Source organism: Leptopilina heterotoma, unplaced genomic scaffold (genome assembly GCF_015476425.1).
Source record: "Leptopilina heterotoma isolate Lh14 unplaced genomic scaffold, ASM1547642v1 Lhet_60, whole genome shotgun sequence".
Taxonomy (NCBI): Eukaryota; Metazoa; Arthropoda; class Insecta; order Hymenoptera; family Figitidae; genus Leptopilina; species Leptopilina heterotoma.
This window is the reverse complement of record NW_025111138.1, coordinates 4,085,475-4,109,843: the sequence shown is the minus strand read 5'-3', so window position 1 is coordinate 4,109,843 and position 24,369 is coordinate 4,085,475. Positions and strand designations below refer to the sequence as shown.

The following is a 24,369-nucleotide window of genomic DNA, read 5'->3' as shown; positions in this document are numbered from 1 at the left end:
TTTCAATATTCAATTATTATGCTAAAAATTTGAACTGAAATTCATTTTTCAATTAAATTTTATTAGAAAATTCTACTAGAATTAAATTATTTAAATACAATAATAAATAATTTATTGAATAATTCAATGTTTCTTAAAATTTAATTCTAATAAAGAATTTTATCAACAAAATTTTTAAATAATTGAATTCTTTTGTCGAATGTTATTAAAATTTTTAAGAATAATTACATTTACCGAGAAATTGAATAAGAATTGTTTTATAAACAATTGAAATTCTGCGATGTTTTATAATTTATGAAAATAATTGAATTCTTAAGAAGAATTTTATTATTTTTGAACATAATTAAATTTCTGTGAAGGATTTTATTACTCTTGAAAACAATTAAATTTCTGCAATATTTTGTAAGTTCTTTAAAATTAAATTTTTTTAAGTGTTTTTAACTAACATTTTTCTATAAATCCATTATTTTTAATAATTTTTGAAAATGTTTTTTTGAGAATTTTCAAACTCATTTGTTTTTAACTGAAATTCATTTTTAAATCAATCTTTATTAGAAAATACTACGAGAATTTAATTATTTAAATGCAAAAATAAATAATTTATTGAATAATTCAATGTTTCTTAAAATTCAATTCTCAATTTCTCATAAAGAATTTTATCAACCAATTTTTAAATAATTCAATTCTTTTGACGAATTTTAGTTAAATTTTTAACAATAATTACATTTTTCAAGGAATTCGATTAAAATTTAATTAAAAATAATTGAAATTCTGCGATGAGATTTATTATTCATGAAAATGATTGAATTCCTAAAAAGAATATTATTATTATTTATGAAAATAATTGAATCCCTGTAAAAATTTGATTATGTACGAAAATAATTGAATCCCTGTAAAAATTTGATTATTTATGAAAATAATTGAATTGTTACATAGAAATTTATAAAAAAATTTGTAAATAATTGAATTCCTTTGAAATTTTTATTATTTATGAAAATAATTAAATGTTTGCGTAGAATTTTGTCTAAATTTTTTAAAAACAGTTGAATTCTTTTGGAAAATTATATTAAAATATTCTAAATATTGAAAATCATTGACTTCAAGAAATTTTTTGAAAATAATTGAAATTTTGCCAAGAATTTTATTAAAATTTTTAGAAATGATTATATTTTAGGAGAGATTCGATTAAAATTGTATTAAAAATAATTGAAATTCTGCAATGAGTTTTATTATTTATAAAAATAATTGAATTCCTAAAAAGAATTTTATTATGTACGAAAATAATTGTATCCCTGTAAAAATTTGATTATTAATGAAAATAATTGAATTATTGCAAAGAAATTTATAAAACATTTGTAAATAATTGATTTCCAGTGAAATTTTTATTATTTTATGAAAATAATTAAATGTTTGCGTAGAATTTTATAAAAGATTTTTTAAATAATTGAATTCTTTTGGAACATTATATAAAAATATTCTAAATATTGAAAATCATTGACTTCAAGAAATTTTTTGAAAATAAATGAAATTTTGCCACGAATTTTATTAAAATTTTTGAAAATAATTGAATTTCAGAGAAGAATTTTATTATTTCTAAAGATAATTGCAATTTTGACGAAATTTTTTTTTAATTTTTAAACATAATTAAATTTCTGCAAATAATTTTCTTTTTTTAAAAAATAATTGAATTTCTGCAATCATTTGTAATTTCTCTAAAATTCTCCAAATTATATCGTGCAATTTACGAACTTTTTGTTCTTTTTCAATCAAATTACGGACTTTACGGACCTTTTTTTAAAATAACGGACTTTTACGGACTTCAAGAAAATTTAAGGACCTTTGCAGGATTTACGGATTTACGTCGAGCCCTGCCTAATTTAATTGAAGTTTGTCTGACTAAAGTTGATTTTTACTATAGATGTAAAAATTACATTATTAAATTTTTCTGTAAAAATTACAGAAATAGTAAACGTTCTGTCTGAACATAAATGACATTTACTACTGATACTAATTGCTCTACTATTTTCTAATTAAATAAATATTTGTCTGACTAAAGCTGATTTTACCTACTGATTATAAAGATTACAATAATAAAACAAAACTCGGTCTGACTAAAGAAGATTTTTACTACTGAATGCAAAAATGACAAAGTCTGTCTGATTAACGTTGACTTTTACCACTGATTGTCAAAAATTACAGAAATTTTGTATTCATCAAATAATAATAATTAAAATAATTCAACCAAAAATAATTAAATTAAAAATATAAAAAAAAATTTCTTCATATAAAATATATTAATTAATATTTAAAAGCCTATCAACTATTTTCCCAATACTGCGGAATAAAAGAATTTAATAAATAATTCCCTGATAGGCCAGAAATACATTTCACGAAGCGACTTATCAAACAGTCAAATATGCCAATCATATCAGAACAAAATGCAGTTGGAAATTGATCGGTTGTTGTGAATAAATGACCCCGTTTACCAAAGAGTTTTATATCTATATGCGCATATATAGATGAATTCAGTAAAAGAGAAAATGGTGGATCTGAAAAAAGCTCTCGCTCGTTATTGGTATGAAAATAAAAAATAAAAAAAAAATACCCCGAGGGCATCATCTACCTCGCTTGATATCAAATCGAGTCGAAGATTGGTTATTTTAGTATGAAATGCATCGTGAACAAGGACAATCAGTCGACGCGGTCTCCAAAACCATATAATGCAACTTCTGTCGTTTTCGAAATAACGGAACTCATGGGACGCATTATATATATCGATGAAACAGAAAAAAAAATGAAAGAAAATATTTCTCTCCTACAATGAGAATCTTCTACATTTGAGATTTGAGCTGCGATAAATTACCTTATACCAGTGTATGAAATAGAGTAAAAATGTTTTAATTTATTTGTTAAATATGTTTGTTTATAAATCGGTGGTTGGTTTTTATTAATTTAATTGGCTGAACTGTTTGGGCATTCAGCAAGACTAGGAAAGAAATGGTTGAACAGTTGAAACATTCACCACCTTTCCTGATAAAAAAAGAGGACTGAATTGTTTAGGCATTCAGTACTATTTCCTAAAAGGAAGAAAAAAAAATAAATAAAGATAATGAAACAAATATAAATGACAACCAGTTTAAATAAACAGAATAGTATTGACTTTCTGTAAAAATTACTTTAGCTTGATTCTAATTGCAAAATGGTAGGACTGTTTTCCGTGTACGTGATATAAACATTAGTTTATATATTATCATTACGGAAATTCCCAAAAGGGAAAACTTTGGCGACCAAGGGCAATAAATGAATTGAAGAACAATAAAAGGAACGAAGAGTGGGGAAGAAAAGGTTCTACCTGAGCGACAAGAGAGCGACGAATTTAGTATTATATTGTGCGCGCGGGAATAATCATTTAAAAATACGAGTGAAAAAATTGTACATTTACAGTAAAAATAAATTTGTTAAAATAAAATAAAGATTTTTTTTTGAAACCTTGCTTCCTGAGTTTTTTCATTTACAAAATGGTGCCGAAACCCGGGAAATATGACCGATAACAGGAAGCAGGCCACGTGTTTAGTTAAATTGTGTTTATTCGAATTTCATTGGTTATAAAAGCCCACGTGTTTAATTAAATCAGTGTTTAATTCTTAAATTTAATAATTAATTGTTTATTTAATGAAATTAAGATTAATCAAATTGTGTTAAGTGTTCGTGTTAAAAATAGTGTTAGTTTGCCCTTGCGAATAGTATAATTAAAATTAAGTGTACAATTGTGGTTGTCTGCGAAATTTGAAGATGTCTGCAAATTTTCAACCAAATCATCCTACTGGAAGGCAAATTGAATCAAACCAGATCACCCGGTCATTGCGGCCAGATGTTATTGTCGACGGAGAAAATTTATCTACAGGGAGTGACTCGACACGACCAAATGAATCGATAAATAGGAATCAATCAACACGCAGAAGTCGATTAAGATCATCAGCAAATAGTTCACAAAAAGGACGGTATTCGAGATCAGACTCTGTTTCTACATCAATTTCAAATAATGAGAGAAAACGTCGGTTAATACTAGAGGCTGCAGAACAAACAGCTAGTGTTAAAAGGAGAATGCTGGAAGAAAGAGAAAAGGTTGAATTAGAATTAATCAACGCCAAATTAGCGGCAGAACTAGAGAACAATGAAATCAATCAATCTGATTTAAATCTGATCCCTCAAGGGAATTTGAGAAGCGACAGGGAAAGTATAGCTAGAGAAAAATTTGATTACATAAACCGTTGGCGAAAAGAAATCGGTCCATTTGAAATGGAACATACAGATTGTAATCGATCCGACCGAAATGAAAATCCTACATCGCAAAATAATCATTTGAAAAACGTGAACAAAGTTGTATCAACAGGTCCAGAAATAAGTACACAATTATTATTGAGTAGATTAACCTCAGCAAAAAAACTTGTGGAATTTTCTGGTGATCCATTAGATTGGCTTAGATTCAAGCAATCATATGAAACATCTACAGAACTAGGAAAATACACGGATAAGGAAAATGTGTCCCGTTTATATGACGCTTTGAAGGGTAAGGCAAGGGAAGCTGTTGATGCACTAATGTTGACGGCAAGTAGTTCTGAAATAATAATGCAAACTTTGGAACTACGGTTTGGCGATCCTGAAAATATAATCCAAAAGGTTATTCAGGATTTAAAAGTGCTTCCAAAAATTCAGGGAGGAAAAATTGACCTTATATCGTTTGCCACAAAAGTTCGCAATGGAGTAGCAGCAATCCAAGCACTAAATCATATTGGACACTTACACAGCCCCAACATAATATCGGAAATTATCTCGAAGATGCCTAGTACGCTGATATATGGATTTAACCGCTACATAAATAAAAACAATAACGATGAACCTAAACTTGTAAGTTTATCCGAATACCTGTATAAAGAAGCACAGATGGCAAGTAAAGCTGGAACAAACAGATTGCAATCAAATCAAGCGACAATGAATGTTCGGAACAACAACGCATCGTCACGAAAACCGCAATCACAAATAAGAGCAGTTGTGGCATCCACATCACATAAAATCACAAAACAAAATAAATCCAGCAACAATACACAAAAACGTGACATCGAATGTGAATTTTGTAAGAAGAGAGGACATAAAATATATAGATGCTTTGGATTTAAGGATTTAAAATTACAAGATAGATGGAATTGGGTTAAGGAAAATAAAATATGTTATAAATGCTTACGTAAAGGACATACAAGCGTGAAATGTAAAGGATTTAACTGTCAAATTGCTGGATGTGAAAAAAATCATAATCGACTGTTACATAAAATAAAAGAGGACGAAATAGTTCCAGTTATTGAGACGATGGAAAAGGAAACAGAAACCCAAAATGTGGAAAATAGTTGACTAGCTGGTGATCTAGGAATATTAAAAATACTTCCAATCACTTTGGCAGGACAAAGAAAATCTATCCAAACATATGCCCTATTAGATGACGGATCGACAATCACATTAATTGACGCAAGAATTGCAAAATATTTAGGGGCCAAAGGCCCATCCACAAAAATAACTATACAGGGTGTAGGAAATTTAGGTTGCTTAGAAACTGTGAGCAATAGAGTTACCCTGACGATAAAAGGAGAATTTGAAAAATATAAGCTGCATAATGTAATTACGGTACCAGAATTGAACCTACCTAGTCAAACTATGGACAGACAAGTAATAACTGACGTCAAACATATCTTAGGTATTAATAACTTATACCTGAATTCAACACCTATGATTCTAATTGGTCAAGATAATTGGGAGCTTCTCGTTACTCACGATATGAAAATAATCAAAAACAGCTCATTAGTTGCGTCAAAGACTTTATTAGGATGGGTTATCCATGGAAGAATTAAAGGGCGTAAAAACTCACACAATATAGTTTTGCTGAGTAATGAAAAAGATGAGAATTACAGGGATTATACAAATCCATCCGATGATAGTGACACGGTCTTACATAATTTGGTCAAGACATATTTTCAAATAGAGTCATTAGGAGTTACAAATAGAGAGAAACTAAATAGTGAAGAAACAAGAGGAAACAATATATTGAAGGCAACAACCAAACGAATATCCGAATGTAGATGGGAAACTGGTTTATTGTGGAATGACAATAACATCGTACTTCCAGGAAGTAGTCGCCAAATGGCTTTGCGACGGCTAAACAATTTGGAGAAACGATTAGACAAAGATGCCAAATTTGCTTCATTATATTATGCTGAAATGGATAGGTTTATAAAAAATGGATATGCACAAAAAAAAGGAAGAGAATCTACAAGTAAATATACATGGTATATTCCTCACTTTGGAGTTATTTCTACAAATGAAGAGGGTGATAAAGTGAGAATCGTTTTTGATGCCGCAGCTAAATCTCATGGAAAAAGTTTGAACGATTTTCTCATAGCTGGTCCGACGTTACTTAACTCACTAATTGGAGTTCTAATGAGATTTCGTCAACACGCAGTAGGAATAAAAGGTGACATACGCGATATGTTTTTGAGGATCAAATTACGTGAGGAAGACCGTTACGCACAGAAATTCCTATGGAGAGGAAGAGATAGAAAAAATCCACCAGAAGAATACGAAATGACGTCACTCATATTCGGATCAAAATCATCACCAACCAGTGCAATCTATGTGAAAAATAAAAATGCTGAGGCCTTTAAAAATACTATGCCTATAGCGGCGCAGGCAATAGTTAGAAATAGTTATGTGGATGATTTCCTGGCTAGCTATCAAACACCAAAAGAAGCAGCCGAGATTATAAATCAAGTCACAGAAATCAACCACCAAGGAGGATTCAATATGCACATGTGGATTAGTAACGATCAAAATGTTCTAGAAGCACTGTCTTCAATAAAAACAACTAACTCTAAGGATGTGGTACTAGAATTCTCCACAACAACACAAGCTAAACATGAAAAGGCTCTCGGATTAAAATGGGACACAGCATTAGATGTTTTAAAATTTAATATCAATTTGAAATCTATGTCACCAAGCTTACTGTCAGGAGATTGCATACCCACTAAAAGGGAATTCCTCAAGATAATTATGTCGATTTACGACCCACTGGGATTTTTGTCTTGTTTTACCATAAAATCTAAAATTATCATGCAAGACGTTTGGACAAGCGGTGTCAAGTGGGACGAGAAAATACGTGAAGCTGAATTTCATTCTTGGAAGAATTGGTTAAGTGAGCTTTCACAGGTGGCAAAGTGTTGTATTCCTCGATGTTACATATCAAATCATAGAAAAGCGAAAGCTGTTGAACTGCACATGTTTTGTGACGCCAGCACGAAAGCGTACGCTGCTGTTGGGTATTGGAGATTTGAATTTGAAGATAAAACCGTGGAGACAAGTATCATTATTAGTAAAAGTAGGGTAGCTCCGCTGAAACCACTTTCAGTACCCAGATTAGAGTTACAAGCTGCTCTGTTGGGAAGCCGACTTGCAAATACGATAGAAACGGAACATTCTATTAAGGTCAATCGACGTATATTTTGGAGTGACTCGAGAACTGTCTTAGCTTGGATAAAATCTAACCCAAGAATGTACCAAGTATTTGTAGCGCACCGACTAGGAGAAATTTGTGAGCTGACAAGTCCTTCAGAGTGGAGATGGATTCCGACTGATCCGAATCCAGCAGATCATTCAACACGTCTAACAAACAAAAGAATTGATACAAACACAGAATGGTTTACTGGACCTGCCTTTCTCAAAGAAGATGAAACAACATGGCCAAATGAAAATAATTGTCAAGTGGAAAAAAATTCATCGGAAATAGAAAAGGAAAAAAGGATTGCAGTTACATTAACGTGCATTAAAATGTCAAGTCTACCAGAAGCAAAGCGCTTTTCAAGTTGGAAAAAATTGTTAAGAAACACTGCCTTTATACTATATGTGGTCGATAAATGGAAAAGAAAACAAGATGCGAAATTAACATTAGATCACTATACAAGAGCAGAAATATTATTATTCAAGGAATCGCAAAAACAAAGTTTTTTGAAGGATATACTCTCAATCGAAAAAACAGGTTACGTGGAGAAAAATAGTTTACTGAGATCTTTAACACCAAAGATAGATAATGAAGGTGTCATGAGAGTAGATGGTCGAATACAAAATACCTCAGAATTTACCTTTGAACATCAGCCTATTATATTAGAAGGGAAACAAGAGATTACCAGATTATTAATACAAGAATATCACGTAAAAATGCAACATGTAAATAACAACACAGTAATAAATGAAATGCGGCAAAGGTTTTGGATAACCAGATTCAGAACCACTTTAAAATCAATTGTCACTAAATGTGAAATTTGCCGATTGCGACGCATGAAGCCGGAAAATCCTCGAATGGGAAATCTACCAGAACCAAGATTGGCTTATCATGTACGACCATTTACTCACTGTGGCGTGGACTACTTTGGACCAATGTTGGTAACAGTAGGCCGAAAGAGACAGAAAAGATGGGGAGCATTGTTTACGTGTATGTCAACAAGGGCCATACACTTAGAGTTAGTTCATACTCTATCATCAGACTCAACCATAATGGCATTACGTCGATTAATAGCTCGAAGAGGTCAACCAAATGTCATATATTCTGACAATGGTACTAATTTTAGAGGAACAGCAAATGAACTGAAAGAAGCAATAATAAAAATGGGGACGCAAGATCATATCAAATTTGCATTGGAGAATCATCTGGAATGGAGATTTACACCACCTGATACACCTCATATGGGAGGGGTTTGGGAGAGACTAATTAGATCAGTGAAAATTGCCTTATCGACTGTTTTGAAGGATCAGGCACCAAGAGAAGAAGTTTTACTCACCTTGTTTGCAGAAGTTGAACAATGTGTAAATTCTAGACCTCTTACTCATATTTCTCTTGATCCACATGATCAAGAAGCGCTAACACCTAATCATTTTCTCATAGGAAGTTCCTCTAGTCATGCATTAGGCAAAAGATTTGACGTGTTAGCTGAGTGCAATAGAGCTCAATGGGCAAAGGCGCAAAGCCTTGCAGACTCCTTCTGGAAGAGATGGTTGAGGGAGTATCTACCAACATTGCTGCCACGACAAAAATGGACCAAAGAGGGTAATTCATTTGAAAAAGGTGATGTTGTCTTAATAGCAAATACTCAGGAACCACGAAATTCATGGCCAAAGGGTATTATTGAAAAATTGCATCCCGGATCAGATGGTCGAGTCCGTGTTGTCACAGTAAAAACTGTTAAAGGGTCTTTTATTCGAGCTGCAAATAAGTTGATTCCGTTAATAAAGGCATCAGAAGTACAAGGATAACAATCCTTGTACTGGGGTGGAGGATTGTATGAAATAGAGTAAAAATGTTTTAATTTATTTGTTAAATATGTTTGTTTATAAATCGGTGGTTGGTTTTTATTAATTTAATTGGCTGAACTGTTTGGGCATTCAGCAAGACTAGGAAAGAAATGGTTGAACAGTTGAAACATTCACCACCTTTCCTGATAAAAAAAGAGGACTGAATTGTTTAGGCATTCAGTACTATTTCCTAAAAGGAAGAAAAAAAAATAAATAAAGATAATGAAACAAATATAAATGACAACCAGTTTAAATAAACAGAATAGTATTGACTTTCTGTAAAAATTACTTTAGCTTGATTCTAATTGCAAAATGGTAGGACTGTTTTCCGTGTACGTGATATAAACATTAGTTTATATATTATCATTACGGAAATTCCCAAAAGGGAAAACTTTGGCGACCAAGGGCAATAAATGAATTGAAGAACAATAAAAGGAACGAAGAGTGGGGAAGAAAAGGTTCTACCTGAGCGACAAGAGAGCGACGAATTTAGTATTATATTGTGCGCGCGGGAATAATCATTTAAAAATACGAGTGAAAAAATTGTACATTTACAGTAAAAATAAATTTGTTAAAATAAAATAAAGATTTTTTTTTGAAACCTTGCTTCCTGAGTTTTTTCATTTACAACCAGTAAATGGAAGGTAACGCTGCTGGAGGTGCTTATCTCACACGGAAAAACTCTCGAGCTTTTTTTAACTTCCTGTTTCAAAAAAAAAAAAAGAGAGAGAAGAAAAAAAAACTTTCCAAACGAACCACACGCTGATATGGAAACATCACCTTTAGGTTCATGAACTATACACTGCCAGGGAGTTTATGAGCCACTTCGAATTTCACAAGGAAAAAGTAACCTAAAATCTCTGTTTGAGGCACACCTTTTCTACAAAAAAAAATTCCCACCAAATAGGAAATTTTTTTTTTCACCTATAAAGTAATTCCCAAAAAAAAAAAAATTCTTATATATATTAGAATTTTTTGCGAGTTCTAAACATTCCAACATATATTAGAATTTTCCTTTTTGAAAATTCAGTCTAAACATTTAATGTTATTCGATTTACTCGATTTATTTACTTTTTTCTAATTTATTAATTAGCAATTATTTTGAAACTATGAAATTGATACTAAACTGAATTAAAATGATAAACAAAAATTTAGACCAATTTATGATTTGATTCGCATTTTTGGTATCAATTCGTTACAATTTGATACACTTTTAACCTATAAATTAAAGTTTGCTTTGTAAATCATAAGGATTTATTTCATTTATTTCCCAGAAGAAAAACTATTAAATTAAAGAAAAATAAATAAACATTACAAATAATTTGCAAAATAAACAAAAAATTCTATAGACATTCTGTAGAAAATAATTAAATTCTTTCAAGACATTTAATTAAAATTGTAGTGCAGGTAAATGAATTTGTTTTTAAATTTTATTAAAAATTTTCTTATTTGCAATGAATTTTAATAAATGTTTTAAACATAATTGAATTCTTTAGACAAATTTTATTTTTAAAATAACATTAAAAATAATTAAATTCTTTTTAAAAATTTTATTAAAATTAGATTAAAAATAATTGAAATCTTCCTACGACTTTTATTATTTATGAAAATAATTGAATTCACTCCAAGAATTTTATTAAAAGTTTTTAAAAAAGTTAAATTCTTTTGAGAAGTTGTATTAAAATTCTATTCAAAATAATTGAAATCCTACAAAGAATTTTAATATTTATGCAAAAAATTGAATTCTTCAAAGAATATTATTAAAATTTTTAAAAATAATTAAAATCGTGCCAAGAAGTTTATTATTTATTAAAAAAATTGAATTTCTGCAAAAGAATTTTAATATTTATAAAAAAAAACTGAAATTCTGGAAAAAATTTTAATTAAAATTATTGAAAATAATTGGATTATTTTAAGAAATTTAAAAGAAAATTTAAACAGAATTTAATTTTTGCGAAGAAAGTTTTTATTTTTAAAAATAATTGAATTCCTATAAAGAAAGTTATTATTTTTGCAAAAACCTCTATTATTTATGAAAATAATTGAATGTTTGCAAAAAAATTTATTAAAGTTTTGAAATTAATTGATTTTTTGCAAAAAATTTAATTATTTTTTAAAATAATTGAATTTTTGGGGAAAATGTTATTAAAAGTTTTAGAAATAATTTAACTTTTTCCAGAAATTGTATTCAAAAAAATTAAAATCCTTTGAAGAATTTTATTATAGAAGAAAGTAATTGAAACTTTTTTTGAAGAATTTTATTAAATATTTTCAAAATAATTTAATTCTTTCGAGAAATTGTATTCAAAAAAATTGAAATCCTTTGAAGAATTTTATTAAAATTTTTCAAAATAATTTAATTCTTTCGAGAAATACTATTTAAAAAGATTGAAATCCTTTGAAGAATTTTATTTTATTTAAGAAAATAATTGATCTCCTGCAAAGCATTTTATTAAATTTTTAAATATAATTAATTTTTTTTACTTAGCATTTTATTATTTATGAAAATAATTGAAATCTTGAGAAAAACTTTATTAAAATTTATGAAAATAATTGAATTTCTGGAAAGAATTTTATTAAAAGTACTAAAAATAATTGAATTCTTTCGAGAAATTGTATTTAAAAAAATTCTTATCCTTTGAAGAATTTTATTATTATTATATAGGAAAATATTGTCGAAATTAATAATATAATTAATAATAATAATAAATAATATAATAAATAATATAATTATGAATAATATAATTAATATCTATTAAAAAAATTATATAATTTTCTACCTTACACTTAGTAGAATTCATATAAAAATTCCCAAATTTGAAAAATACTTTTATAAAATTCCACAATTATCTTCTTTCAATGAATATTACAGCGAAAAATAAAAAATATTAGTTTAAAAGTATATGCACTATAAAATTCTTTATCTTTCTAAAAAATTCCACAACTATTTTTTGAATAGTTTTCATTCTGTCCAAATTGATTAAATTCATCATATATTGACTGAAGATACAATAAACTTTTTAGTGTACTCCAATTATTGATGACCTGAACTTATAGATTTCGTCATCAAACTATTAATGACATTTATACATTTATCAACACACTCAACCACTCCTGAAACTATATCATCACTCACAACAACTATACTATCACAACAACTTTCGCAATAAAAAGAATAACCACCTTAAAGTAGTTAGAGAAAGAAAAAAAACGAAAGTTCCTCTCTCTAAAATAAACAAAGAAAAAATATATACACACAGAAAAAATGATTACTTAATAAGAAAAGAAATGGTGATTAAAAGAAAGAAATTTGCATAAGAATCTGACACTTGTTGAATAACAAAAACTTATGTTTGTACTCTTAAAGAAAAGTTTAACGACAGAACTTTTGTAATTACTTTTTAATGAAAATAAATTTTACTCGCGCAAAAGTTAACAATCTTATCTTTCTGAATGAGTGGAAATGCTTTAGAATAGGAGTATTTGGAATATTCGACGTATCTCGCACTATTCCGTATATCATGGTTATGTATAGGAATTATATTCTCTCTCAGTTTATCCGGATAAACGAAAAAATAAATCTTCCGAACACAGAGCACACACAGGGCCAGCAGATAGTGTAGAATAGTGGCATTTACTACAATATTGCAATAGTGATAGCGAGAGTATGAAGAAAAAAAAACAAAACAAAAGAAGCAAAATTGGATTCAAGCCAGGTTTATAAAAGAAGCACAAAAAAATTATATTAATAATAAAAAAAAAACTATGCGATATTGTTCAAATATTACTCAATTGTTATCACTTCGTTTTCTTTTATAAAATTTAAAAAAAAAGATAAATAAATTCAATTGTTGTCATTCAATATCAATTCATTGTGGAGAATAGTAGGATTTTATAATAAAAAACAAGAAAACAAAAAAATTTCTTTTGGTAAACAATAGAAAAAATTTCAAACCACTACACTGTAAAAAAAGGGAGTTAAATTTTAACTCCCCAGGGGATTCTATAAAAGTCGCACCCATTGGGGAGTTAATGCCAGGGGAGTTAAAAAAAGAGAGTTAAAACTTCACACCCAAATGCTAACTCCCCATGGAAAAAATAACTCGCGCGGGTGTTGAATAAAGGGAGTTAGAAATTAACTCTCTTTTGGAGTTGATTTTTAACTCGAAAAATTTCACTCCCAACTCCCGAGTCCATTAACTCCCTAAATTTTTTACAGTGTACTGGAAGTAAAATTCGATGTCTGATTGAAAATTATTTTCACTACTTAAAGCTTGAAGAATGTCTGCCTATAGATGATTGCTGCTACTAATATCAAAAAAACGTTCCGCCAGAACGTAATTAATGTTAACTACTAATTTTTGTTTGACTAAATAACTTTCACGAACAATTTACTTAAGCGATAAAGCGATAAAATCATTATCAATTCAATTATTATTTTCCAGAATTTTTAACTAAAATTCTTCTTTAAATCAATTATTTTAAATAATTTTCAAAAAAGTTCTTTGACAATTATCAAATCCATTTGTTTACAATATTCAATTTTACTAAATTTCAATTATTCGTAAATTCTTCAATAAAAAAAAAATTCAATTAAACTTTCACGCTATATTGATTTTAATATTTAATTATTATCTAAAATTTTAACTGAAATTCATTTTTATGAAATGAAAATCAATTTTTATTAGAAAATTCTCCTAGAATTCAATTATTTAAATACAAAAAATACAATTTATTGAATAATTGCATGTTTCTTAAAATTGAATTCTTCTAAAAAATTTTATGAATGAATTTTTAAATAATTTAATTCTATCGACGAATTTTAATAAAATTTCTAAGAATAATTACATTTTTCGAAGAATTCGATTAAAATTGTATTAAAAATAATTCAAATTCTGCGATAAGTTTTATTATTTGTGAAAATAATTGAATTCCTAAGAAGAATTTTATTATTTTTGAACAATATTTAATTTTTGCGGAGAACATTATTTACTCTTTAAAATAATTGAATTTCTGCAATAATTTGTAACTTCTCCAAAATTCAATTTTTTTTATTGTTTTTAACTAAAATTCTTCTTTAAATCAATTATTAGTTTAAATAATAATTAAAAAAAAACAAATCAAAAAAACAAATTTTCAAATCCATTTATTTACATTTACAATATTCAATTTTACGAAAATTCAATTATTCGTAAATTCTTTAATTAAATAAACATTAGAAAATAAAAACTTAAAATAATATTAAAAAAATTCAATTAAACTTTATCAAAAAAATTAATTTTAAAATTCAATTACCTGTTTTTAAAAATTCACTCTATATTGATTTTAATATATTTAATTATTATCTAAAATTTTAAACTGAAATTAATTTTTAAATCAATTTTCATAAGAAAATTCTACTAGAATTCAATTATTTTAATACAAAAGTAAATTATTTATTGAATAATTGAATGTTTCTTAAAATTCAATTTTCATAAAGAACCTTATCAACAAATTTTTAAACAATATTTAATTTTTGCCAAGAATATTATTACTTTTGAAAATAATTGAATTTCTGAAATAATTTGTAACTTTTCCAAAATAAAAATTTTTTTAGTGTTTTTAACTAAAATTTTTCTGTAAATCTATTATTTTTAATAATTTTTGAAAAAGTTCTGTGACAATTTTTAAATTCAGTTGTTTACATTTCAATTTTACAAAATTTCAATTATTCGTAAATTCTTCAATTAAATATATATATTAGAAAATAAAAACCTTTAAATAATTTCTAAAAGAAAATCCGCAATTAAACTTTCTCAAAAAAATTAATTCCACGGAATTGTTAGTTAAAAATATGAAAAATTTTAATTTTCAAAGATTTTAATCTGAAACCTTTTCAAAATTCAATTATTTCTAAAAATTCTGACGAATTTTAATGAAAGTTTTAAGAATAATTACATTTTTCGAGAAGTTTGATTAAAATTGTACTAAATATAATTAAAATTCTGCAATGAGTTTTATAATTATTTATGAAAATAATTAAATTCCTAAAAAGAATTTAATTATTTACGAAAATAATTGAATCCCTGTAAAAATTTTATTATTTATGAAAATAATTGAAATTTTGCAAAGAATTTTATTAAAATTTTTTACAAATAATTGAATTTCGGAAAAGAATTTTATTATTTCAAAAAATAATTGAAATTTCCAGGAAAATTAAAAAAAAAATTTCGAACATAATTGAATTTCTGCGAAGAATTTTATTACTTTTGAAAATAATTGAATTTCTGCAATCATTTGTAATTTCTCTAAAATTCTCCAAATTATATCGTACAATTTACGAACTTTTCATCCTTTTTCAATTAAATTACGGACTTTGACATTTTTTTCAAATAAACGGACTTCTATTTTCTAATTTAATTTAATTTTTCCTACTGATTGAAAAAGTTCTGAGAATTTCAAAACTCGGTCTGACTAAAGCTGCGTTTTACTACTGATTGTAAAAAATGACAATAATTAAAAACGATCAGTCTGAACATAACTGACATTTACTACTGATACAAATTTCTCTTCTATTCCCTAAATCAATTCAAGTTTGTCTGACTAAAGCTGACTTTTACTACTTATTATAAAAATTACCAAAATTGCAAAATTTGGTCTGACTACAACCGATTTTCACTACTAATTGAGAAAATTACAAAAATATCAAAGCTAGGTCTGACTAAAGCTGAGTTTTACTACTGATTGTCAAAATTAAAAAAATAATATCAAAATATTCTCTTAAAAAAATTCCACCTCATTTACTCCTTTAAATATCATTAAATATTGTTACTTAATAACATTCAAATTAATATTATCGTTCATTTATATATTGTAATATAATAATATTGCATAACTCGGGAAACAATGAAAAGTATATATAATATATATATAATTTATACCTATACAATTCAACGATCGGAGAAGTGAAATAAATTCAAAATCAATTCAACTGTTTTAGTCAGTTACAAATTGTTTGTAATTATGTAACTAAATATTTGTGTAATCATGGTTGTCACTGATTGAAATGCTGGAGAGAACTAGATTCAGTTTGATTATACACCAGCAATATGTGCATGCTCATATATCTGATAAGTTTCCTTTGACGCGAATCTACAAACGTGATAACATCTGGATAGCTCAACTAATTAGTCATAAGACAATAAAGATACTCCAAATTTTAACACCCGAGACCATTGATTCATTGAATATCAATGCCGACAATAAAATATTAAAAAATTATTTCTTAAATTCTGCATGAAACTTTTTTTCAGAAATTTTTTTCAAATATTTTTTTTTGTTTGCTACTCTTGTTCAATTTTTTCAATAAATCCTCTAAAAATAGTACAATTTACTAATAAAATTGTTCTCTCTAAATCTAAATTAGTTAAAAATAACTGATTATTAGTAAAATCGTGGATGACTTTTTGCTTCATCAGCAATTAGTAAAAAATAACTAATAATTAGCAAAAAAATACTAATTTATTAGTCAATAAATAACACCAAAAATAGTAAAATTTCACTAATTGAATTGAATTTAAAAAAATTTTAGTCATTGTTACGTAACCTAAAAGTAAATTTAACTAATAATTAATTATTATTAAGTAAATCATTAATAAAATATTACTTTTTAAATAATTGATTTCTTTCGACTAATTTTATACAAATTCTAATTTAAATAATTTAATTTCTGAGAAATATTTATTACTCATGAAAAGAATTGAATTCTTACGAAGATTTTTACAAAAAAATGTTTAAACAATTGAATTCTGATTGGAAATTTAATGAAAATAGTAGATATTAAAAATCATTTAATTGCGAAAAGTTTTTAAAAATAATTAAATTTTACAAGGAATTCTATTAAAATTTTTGAGAATAATTGAATGTCTGTGTAGAATTTTATTGAATTTTTTTAAAAATATTTCGAAGAAAAAATGTATTACTTTTAAAATTAATTGAATTATTGTGATGAATACTAAAGTTATTTATGAAAATAATTGAATTTTGCAAAGAATTTTAATAAAATGCCTCAAAATAATTGAATTTTCGGGAATAATTTTGTTATTTATCTTTAATAATTGAATTCTTTCGAAGAATTATTTATGTAAACAATTGAATTCTTAGGAAGAATTTTATAAAAAATAAAAACTAAAAGAATTATTGAATTATTTTTAAAAAATGTAATTAAAAATCAATTTAAAATAATTGATTTCTTTCGAATTTTTTATTTTATTGAATAAATTTATTAAATAAATTTTATTAGAATATTTGAAAATAATTGAATTCCTGTGAAAAATTTTAATTTTTTTGTAAATAATAGAATTCATCCAAAAAATTTAAAAAACATTTTTTTGAAATAATTGATTTTTTCGAAAAATTGAAATCAAATTTTTAAAAATAATGACATTTCTTGAGCGATTCCTGTAAAAATTGTATTAAAATTTTAAAAATAATTGAAATCCTGCGATAAATATTATCATTTATGAAAATAATTGAATAGTTACAAAGAATTTTAATAAAATTTTCAAAAATAATTGAATTCCTGAGAAGAATTTTATTATTTATAAAAATAATTGACTTATTGCGAAAAATTTTATTAAAATGTTTAAAAAGAATTAAATTTCTGTGCAAAATTTTGTTATTTTTGAAAATAATTGAATTCTTTATAAGAATTTTATAAACTTTTTATTTTAAAATAATTGATTTCTTGTGGAAAACTTTATTTGTGAAAATAATTGAATTTTTCGATTAATTAATTTAAAATATGTATTAAAAATAATTGAAATTCTTCGATGAATTTTATTATTTATGAAATTATAATTGAATTCTTGCTTTGAATTTTATTAGAAAGTTTTTAGAAAATTGAATTTCCATGAATAATGTTATTATTAGTGAAAGTAATTGAATTATTGTGAAGAATTGTATAAAAATATTGTTCAATAATTGATTTGTTTGAAATTTTTTTGAAAATGCTTTTCTACATTAAATGAATTTCTGTGGAAATTTTATTATTTATGAAAATAATTGAGTTTTGGATAAATTTTATCAATTTTTTTTAAATAATTGAATTTCGAATATTTTTCGAAAATAATTTAATCGTTTTAAAGAATTTGATTATAAGTTTTGAGAATAGTTTTTTGATTTCTAGTATTAGCGAATTTAAAGTAGTATAAATTCTCAACAAAAAAAAAAAAAACAGAAATAGTAGCTATTAGTGGCTGAAATCTAAAAAAAGTACCCAAATAGTAGCATAACGTAAAAAAAGTATAGTAAATAGTAGGTTTTAATAGATGAGTGCGAAGCCTGCAAATTTGAATTAGTGACTGACTTCTTGCTTTTGAATTAGTAAATTTTACTAATAAATAATAATTTCTACTAATAAATAATAAATTCTATTAATTTATTAGTAAAATTTACTAATTCAAAAGCAAAAATTCAGTCACTAATTCATTAGTAAAATTAACTAATTCAAAGCAAAATTTCAGTCACTAATTCAAATTAATGAAAATGTTGGCTTATACAAATTTAGAGAGTAACTAATTCATAATCATAAATAATGAAAAGATTTGAACAATAAACATTCGATACTTTATTCCCAAATATACCTGGATAAAAGATATAAATTCGAAAAAACACCATTAATTTCTCGAGAACAATTTTCCCTGTACTAAACTCGGCAAAAATGGAAATTCAAACAAAATTTAATGAGTTCAAATAACTAAAAGTTATTCTATACATTTTTATATTATTATGCTCTTGAAATTTCAATAAATCGAGAGTAATTGATACATTTCTCGAATAGAGAGATAAATTTTTTCCTTCAATCGAAAGGGAATAAAGAAGAGATAGCGAAAATTCACGAAACCAAGTAATTCATGAAAATAAATAATTCGTAACGGTAAATTTTTTCCAATGGAATTGATATACTTTAGCTTTTCAACAAAAAGAGAAAAAAAATCGCCTTTGTTATCTCAAGGATCATCATTCACCACTCTTATTGAAAAGTTTATCGTTTTCTTGATGAAAAACAGTCAATTATTCTTGACCGCAATAAGAGTCTTTTTTGCCTGTTACTTTCTCTCTCTCATTCTCTTTTTTTTTTCCTATTCATACAACTTTAAAGCTAATGATTCTGACCCGTCTCGTAATGAGATATCCCATAGTATTCTCAAAGGATCGTGTTCCTCTTATTTCAGACGTCATTTGAAGAAAACGATTTTAGTTCCCGTTCACAGGTAAAGATAGCGAGTGAAATTCTCCCTTTATTTTTCTTTTTCTCTTTTCTCTTCTGCGTTTTGCTATTTGCTTTTCTTTTCTCCTACAACCACGATCGAAGAAGTTGGCGCTATTACAACGTTCCGAAACTTTCCTATATTAAATTACTAACTTCTATACAAGTATTAGGATGACTCGAATGGGTACGGATAACAGAGACATTATCAAATTACTTGAAAAACAAGAGAGAGAGAGAGAGAGAGAGAGAAATTCAACAGAGGGGAAAATTTATTCTTCCAACTACATCAAATCGTCAAAAGAATTCTCTGATAATACATTAAAAAAAAGAAGAGGGAAAGGAATAAAAACAAAGAAAAAAAAAGGTAGAGAAAAAAAAATTCAGAACATTATAGGGTAAGGACAAAATTGAACTATTCTGACTTTGTATAAAGGTCACGTGCAGACGTGTTGCAAGAAAATGTAGGTTCGTGAAAATTTATGTCCTCCACATAACCAGAGAGCGATGAAAGGGTTTTCCTCACATATATAGTGGTAAATGTGCGAAGAAGAAAACCTACAACGACCTCACACTGGGGTTAAAAGGGTCGAAAGGGCGACACACAACCTTTTAAAGAGATGGACCAATGTTTATCCACTATATAAATATTGATCTTTGAAACATTCTCAATTTACCCAAGAAAAGAGACATTTATTTTCACGTTAAATATTTTCTCAAAAAAACAAAAATTACTACACTCTGAATTTCAATTAGTAAAAATGTTTACTATAACAATCAAAAAAAAATTTTAGCAGATTTAACTAATTTTTAACTACTCTGCTTGGTTCAATAAGTTCCCAACCAAATTTAAATATTTCTTTACACCACCAAAAAATAGTTAAAAGAATTAAAAATGTAATTAATCAAGGTTTTTTCAGGGTTGCCACAAATATTTAATTTTATTTTTCCCTTACTTTTCCCTAATTTCGAAACAAAATTTTCACTTTTTCCCAGACCTCTAAAGAATATTCTGATTCACTCTAAAAATTATTAGATACACAAAAAAAATACTTTATTACATTGATTTATAAATTTCTTTAATTGTAAAATTATTCAAAAACATCAATAACTTCTTTTTTAAATAAATATTTAATCATTATTATTTTTCTGCAGAAATTAAAATTCTTCAAAACATTCAAATTCAAACCTTTTTGAAATTCAACAACTTATAAGAATATTATTACAAAACATGAAGAAGACGATCGCCTTCTTCATGATTTGTAATAATTTAAATTAACATACAATTTTTCAAAAAAAAAGTTAATTATTTACAAAAATCTTAATAAAATCCTTCGCAAGAATTTACATATTTTTACAAGTAGTAAAATTTCTTAAAATATTCAATTATTTAAAAAAAATGTAATAAAATTCGTTGCAATAATTTAATTATTTTCATAAATAATAAATCGATTATTCGTTAATTCATTTTTAAATCAATTTTTATTAGAAAATTCTAGAAGAATTCAATTATTAAATTTAAAAAATAAATAATTTGTTGAATAATTAAATGTTTGTTAAAATTTAATTCTCATATAGAATTTTATCAACAAATTTTTAAATAATTAAATTCTTTTGACAAGTTTTAATAAAATTTTTATGAATAATTTAACATTTTTCAAGGAATTCGATTAAAATTGTATTAAAAATAATTGAAATTCTGCGATGAGTTTTATTATTTATGAAAATAATTAAAATTTTCCCAAGAATTTTATAAACATTTTTCTAAAATAATTGAATTTCGGAAAAGAATTTTATTATTTATAAAGATACTTGAAATTATGCCAAGAATTTTTTTTTTTAATTTTTAAACATAATTGAATTGCTCCGAAGAATTTTATTAATTTTGTAAATAATTTAATTCTACCAACGAATTTTATTCAAGTTTATAAAAATAACTGAATTTCTGTGAAGAATTTTATTATTTATATAAATAATAATTTAAATCTTGCAATGAATTTTATTCAAGTTTATAAAAAATAATTCAATTTTAGTGAAGATTTTTATTATTTATAAAAATAATTGAATTATTGAAAAGAACTTTGTTAAATTTTTTTAAATAATTGAATTCTTGCGACGAATTTTATAAAAATCTTTTTAAATAATTGATATTTTTCGAAAAAATTTTATGAAATTTTGAATTTTTAAATAATTGAATTCCTGTGAAAATTTTATTACTTATGGAAAAAATTGAATTATTTCGAAGAAATTTATTAAAAATTTTGTAAATAATTGAAGTCTTGTGAAATTTTGCCAAGAATTTTATTAAAATTTTTAAAAATAATTGAATTTCGATGAAGAATTTTATTATTTATAAAAATAATTGAAATTTGCGAAGAATCGAAAAGAGTCGAAGACTCAGAGTGATCGATATCTTCCTGTTTTATAATATGTATAATTAATTATTAATTAATAATAATAAATTTAAATTTAAAATTAATTTTTTAATTATTAAATTAATTATTATTATATATATATATAAATATTCTTATAAGTTATTGAATTACAAAAGGTTTGAATTTGAAATTTTTGAAAATCTAAATTCCTACGGAAAAATAATAATGATTAAATATTTATTTAAAAAAGAAGTTATTAATGTTCCCAAATAATTTTACGATTAAAGAAATTTGTAAATAAATAGAACATAGAATTTGTGACTGACTTTTTGCTTTTGAATTTGTAAATTTTGCTAATTTATTAGTTTTTTTAAAAAATTTTTCATTTTTTCATTTGTTAAATTTACTAATTTAAAAGCAAAAAGTCGGTCACTAATGAAAATTAATAAACTTTTTTACTAATTCAAATATAGAGAGCATATCTAATTTTTGACGAAAATTCATTCAAATTTTATTTCTTTCACTAGAAAAAGAGAGAGAGAGAGAAACAATATTATTGCTGTAAAGTTGTTTTCTCATTTCTACCACAAACTAAGGCGATAAAACATAAGTATATATGTACCCGTGTGGAAAATGAAAATTGGTCCTAGCCAGGTCCTACCTATTTTGCCCTGTTAATAGCTTGGTCCTAGGTTGGCAGTGTAGGTTGGACCAACAATGGGTGGTGATGCGATTCTAGCCTGGTCCTAACTTGGGAGCCTAGTTAGGACCAGTTTATGGGTCCATTTTAGGACCTAGAAAGGACCATCTCAGACAGTATTTTCTATTTCATTATAATTTTAATTAGTTAATAATATTTGTTAAAGAAATAACCTAAATTATTAATAATAAGTATTAGTTTTAATTAATTATTATTTTTTTTCAATTAAGTGATGACCAAAAGCGAATTCATAAATAATGTTAGTATATGTAGAGATTAATATATATTCCTCTAATATATACATTAAAAATTATAAAAAAATTAGAAATTTGTTAATTAAATTATTTTACAGTATATATAATCATTAAATTGCATACTTATACGAATACAATGCAGAAAAATCGGAATAAACGCAAACCTAAGAAGTAAATAAAATCTAACGCACGCGGGAATCGAACCTACGACCTACGGACTACGAGACTAACGCCCTAACCACTATGCTAATGAAACTAGTTGTGATCAAAATTTTTATTGTCAGTGACTTGTGGACTTGCTTTTGATGATTCAATATAGTAATTATTGACACTAATACACAATAATAAATAAAAAAAATAGTTTAACAACAACAATAATAATAAAATAATATCCAAATATAAAAATTCAAAAATTAATATTTTTATATTATATCAAGAAAAAAAATATCTATACATTTTCGTTAAAAACAGGTTTTTCATTGTTCTCAATCATTTTTAACATTAATTTCTTGGTCTAAAAAAAATATTCGTCTTTTGGACTTGGAAATTTTTCCTAATTAATTAAGCGGGTAATCCACTTTTTAAAAAAATGTCAAAAAAATTTATGTTAAAAACAAGTTTTTCATTATTCTAAATCATTTTAAGCATTAATTTTTTGTTGCAAAAATTTTTTTAGACTTGGACTTAGAAATTTTTGCTAATGAAACTAGGAAGCCCAGGTAGGTCCTGGGTTGGACCTGGGTGGGTCAGCCCACATTCGAATTGCAATATCTCTTAGTGTTTAGCACCAACTTAAACGAAACTTAAAATCAGCGAACGAAATTAGAAATATATTTTACTAATGATAATTATATTGCAGTCTGTATCTGTTTAAATAAATAAATAAATTTTGCTGTTTTATTAACTTTTGTAACAAATTACTTAAAAATTTGCAGTTTTTTATCTAACTTTGCGATTATTACACTTGAGTAGTGAAATATGAAGATAATTTATAATTTTAACAATTCAGCATTTATTTAAACAAAAAATTGTGGTTATTTATTAATTCTTAAGACAATAAAGCATCTAGACACTTGTAGTCTTTTAAAGTTTTGCAATTAACTAATCTGAGTATTTACTTATTGCAAAATTAGAAAAAACTGCTAGTTTCTAGGTTGATTGTGTAAAAAGTTAGTAAATAACAATTATTTGTTTAAACAATTGCTGAATTAATAAATTAATAAATTAACTTTATTTTATAGTATTTGTATAATTTTCTGATTTATGTCAAACAATAAATTGTTTAAACAAATATGATTATCAATTAATTTTATAAATATTAATTGAGAATATTTATCAATTTTTACATGTTTTTCATGTATCAATTTTGACACTTTATTTTCCTAAAAATTTTTCTAAGTCATA

General features: G+C 25.6%; 2 protein-coding genes across 4 annotated transcripts in view; both read left to right on the top strand.

Annotated features, from left to right (window-relative positions):
- Nucleotides 1-24,369, top strand: part of LOC122509502 (protein artichoke-like) — a 189,994-nt gene that overhangs the window by 135,046 nt on the left and 30,579 nt on the right. The window lies entirely within an intron of this gene.
- LOC122509532 lies at nucleotides 3,793-9,348 on the top strand. Its single transcript, XM_043623681.1, has 3 exons — nucleotides 3,793-5,401; nucleotides 5,456-7,798; nucleotides 7,850-9,348. The coding sequence occupies exons 1-3, from the start codon at nucleotides 3,793-3,795 to the stop codon at nucleotides 9,346-9,348; spliced, it is 5,451 nt and encodes a 1,816-aa protein (XP_043479616.1).

What these genes read in the sequence shown, in the direction of transcription:
- LOC122509532 (XM_043623681.1), top strand. Translation starts at nt 3,793, where the DNA reads ATGTCTGCAAATTTTCAACCAAATCATCCTACTGGAAGGCAAATTGAA. An exon ending in AACCCAAAATGTGGAAAATA is followed by an intron (nt 5,402 to 5,455) that starts GTTGACTAGCTG and finishes TCACTTTGGCAG; the next exon opens with GACAAAGAAAATCTATCCAA. An exon ending in ATGGCCAAATGAAAATAATT is followed by an intron (nt 7,799 to 7,849) that starts GTCAAGTGGAAA and finishes AAAGGATTGCAG; the next exon opens with TTACATTAACGTGCATTAAA.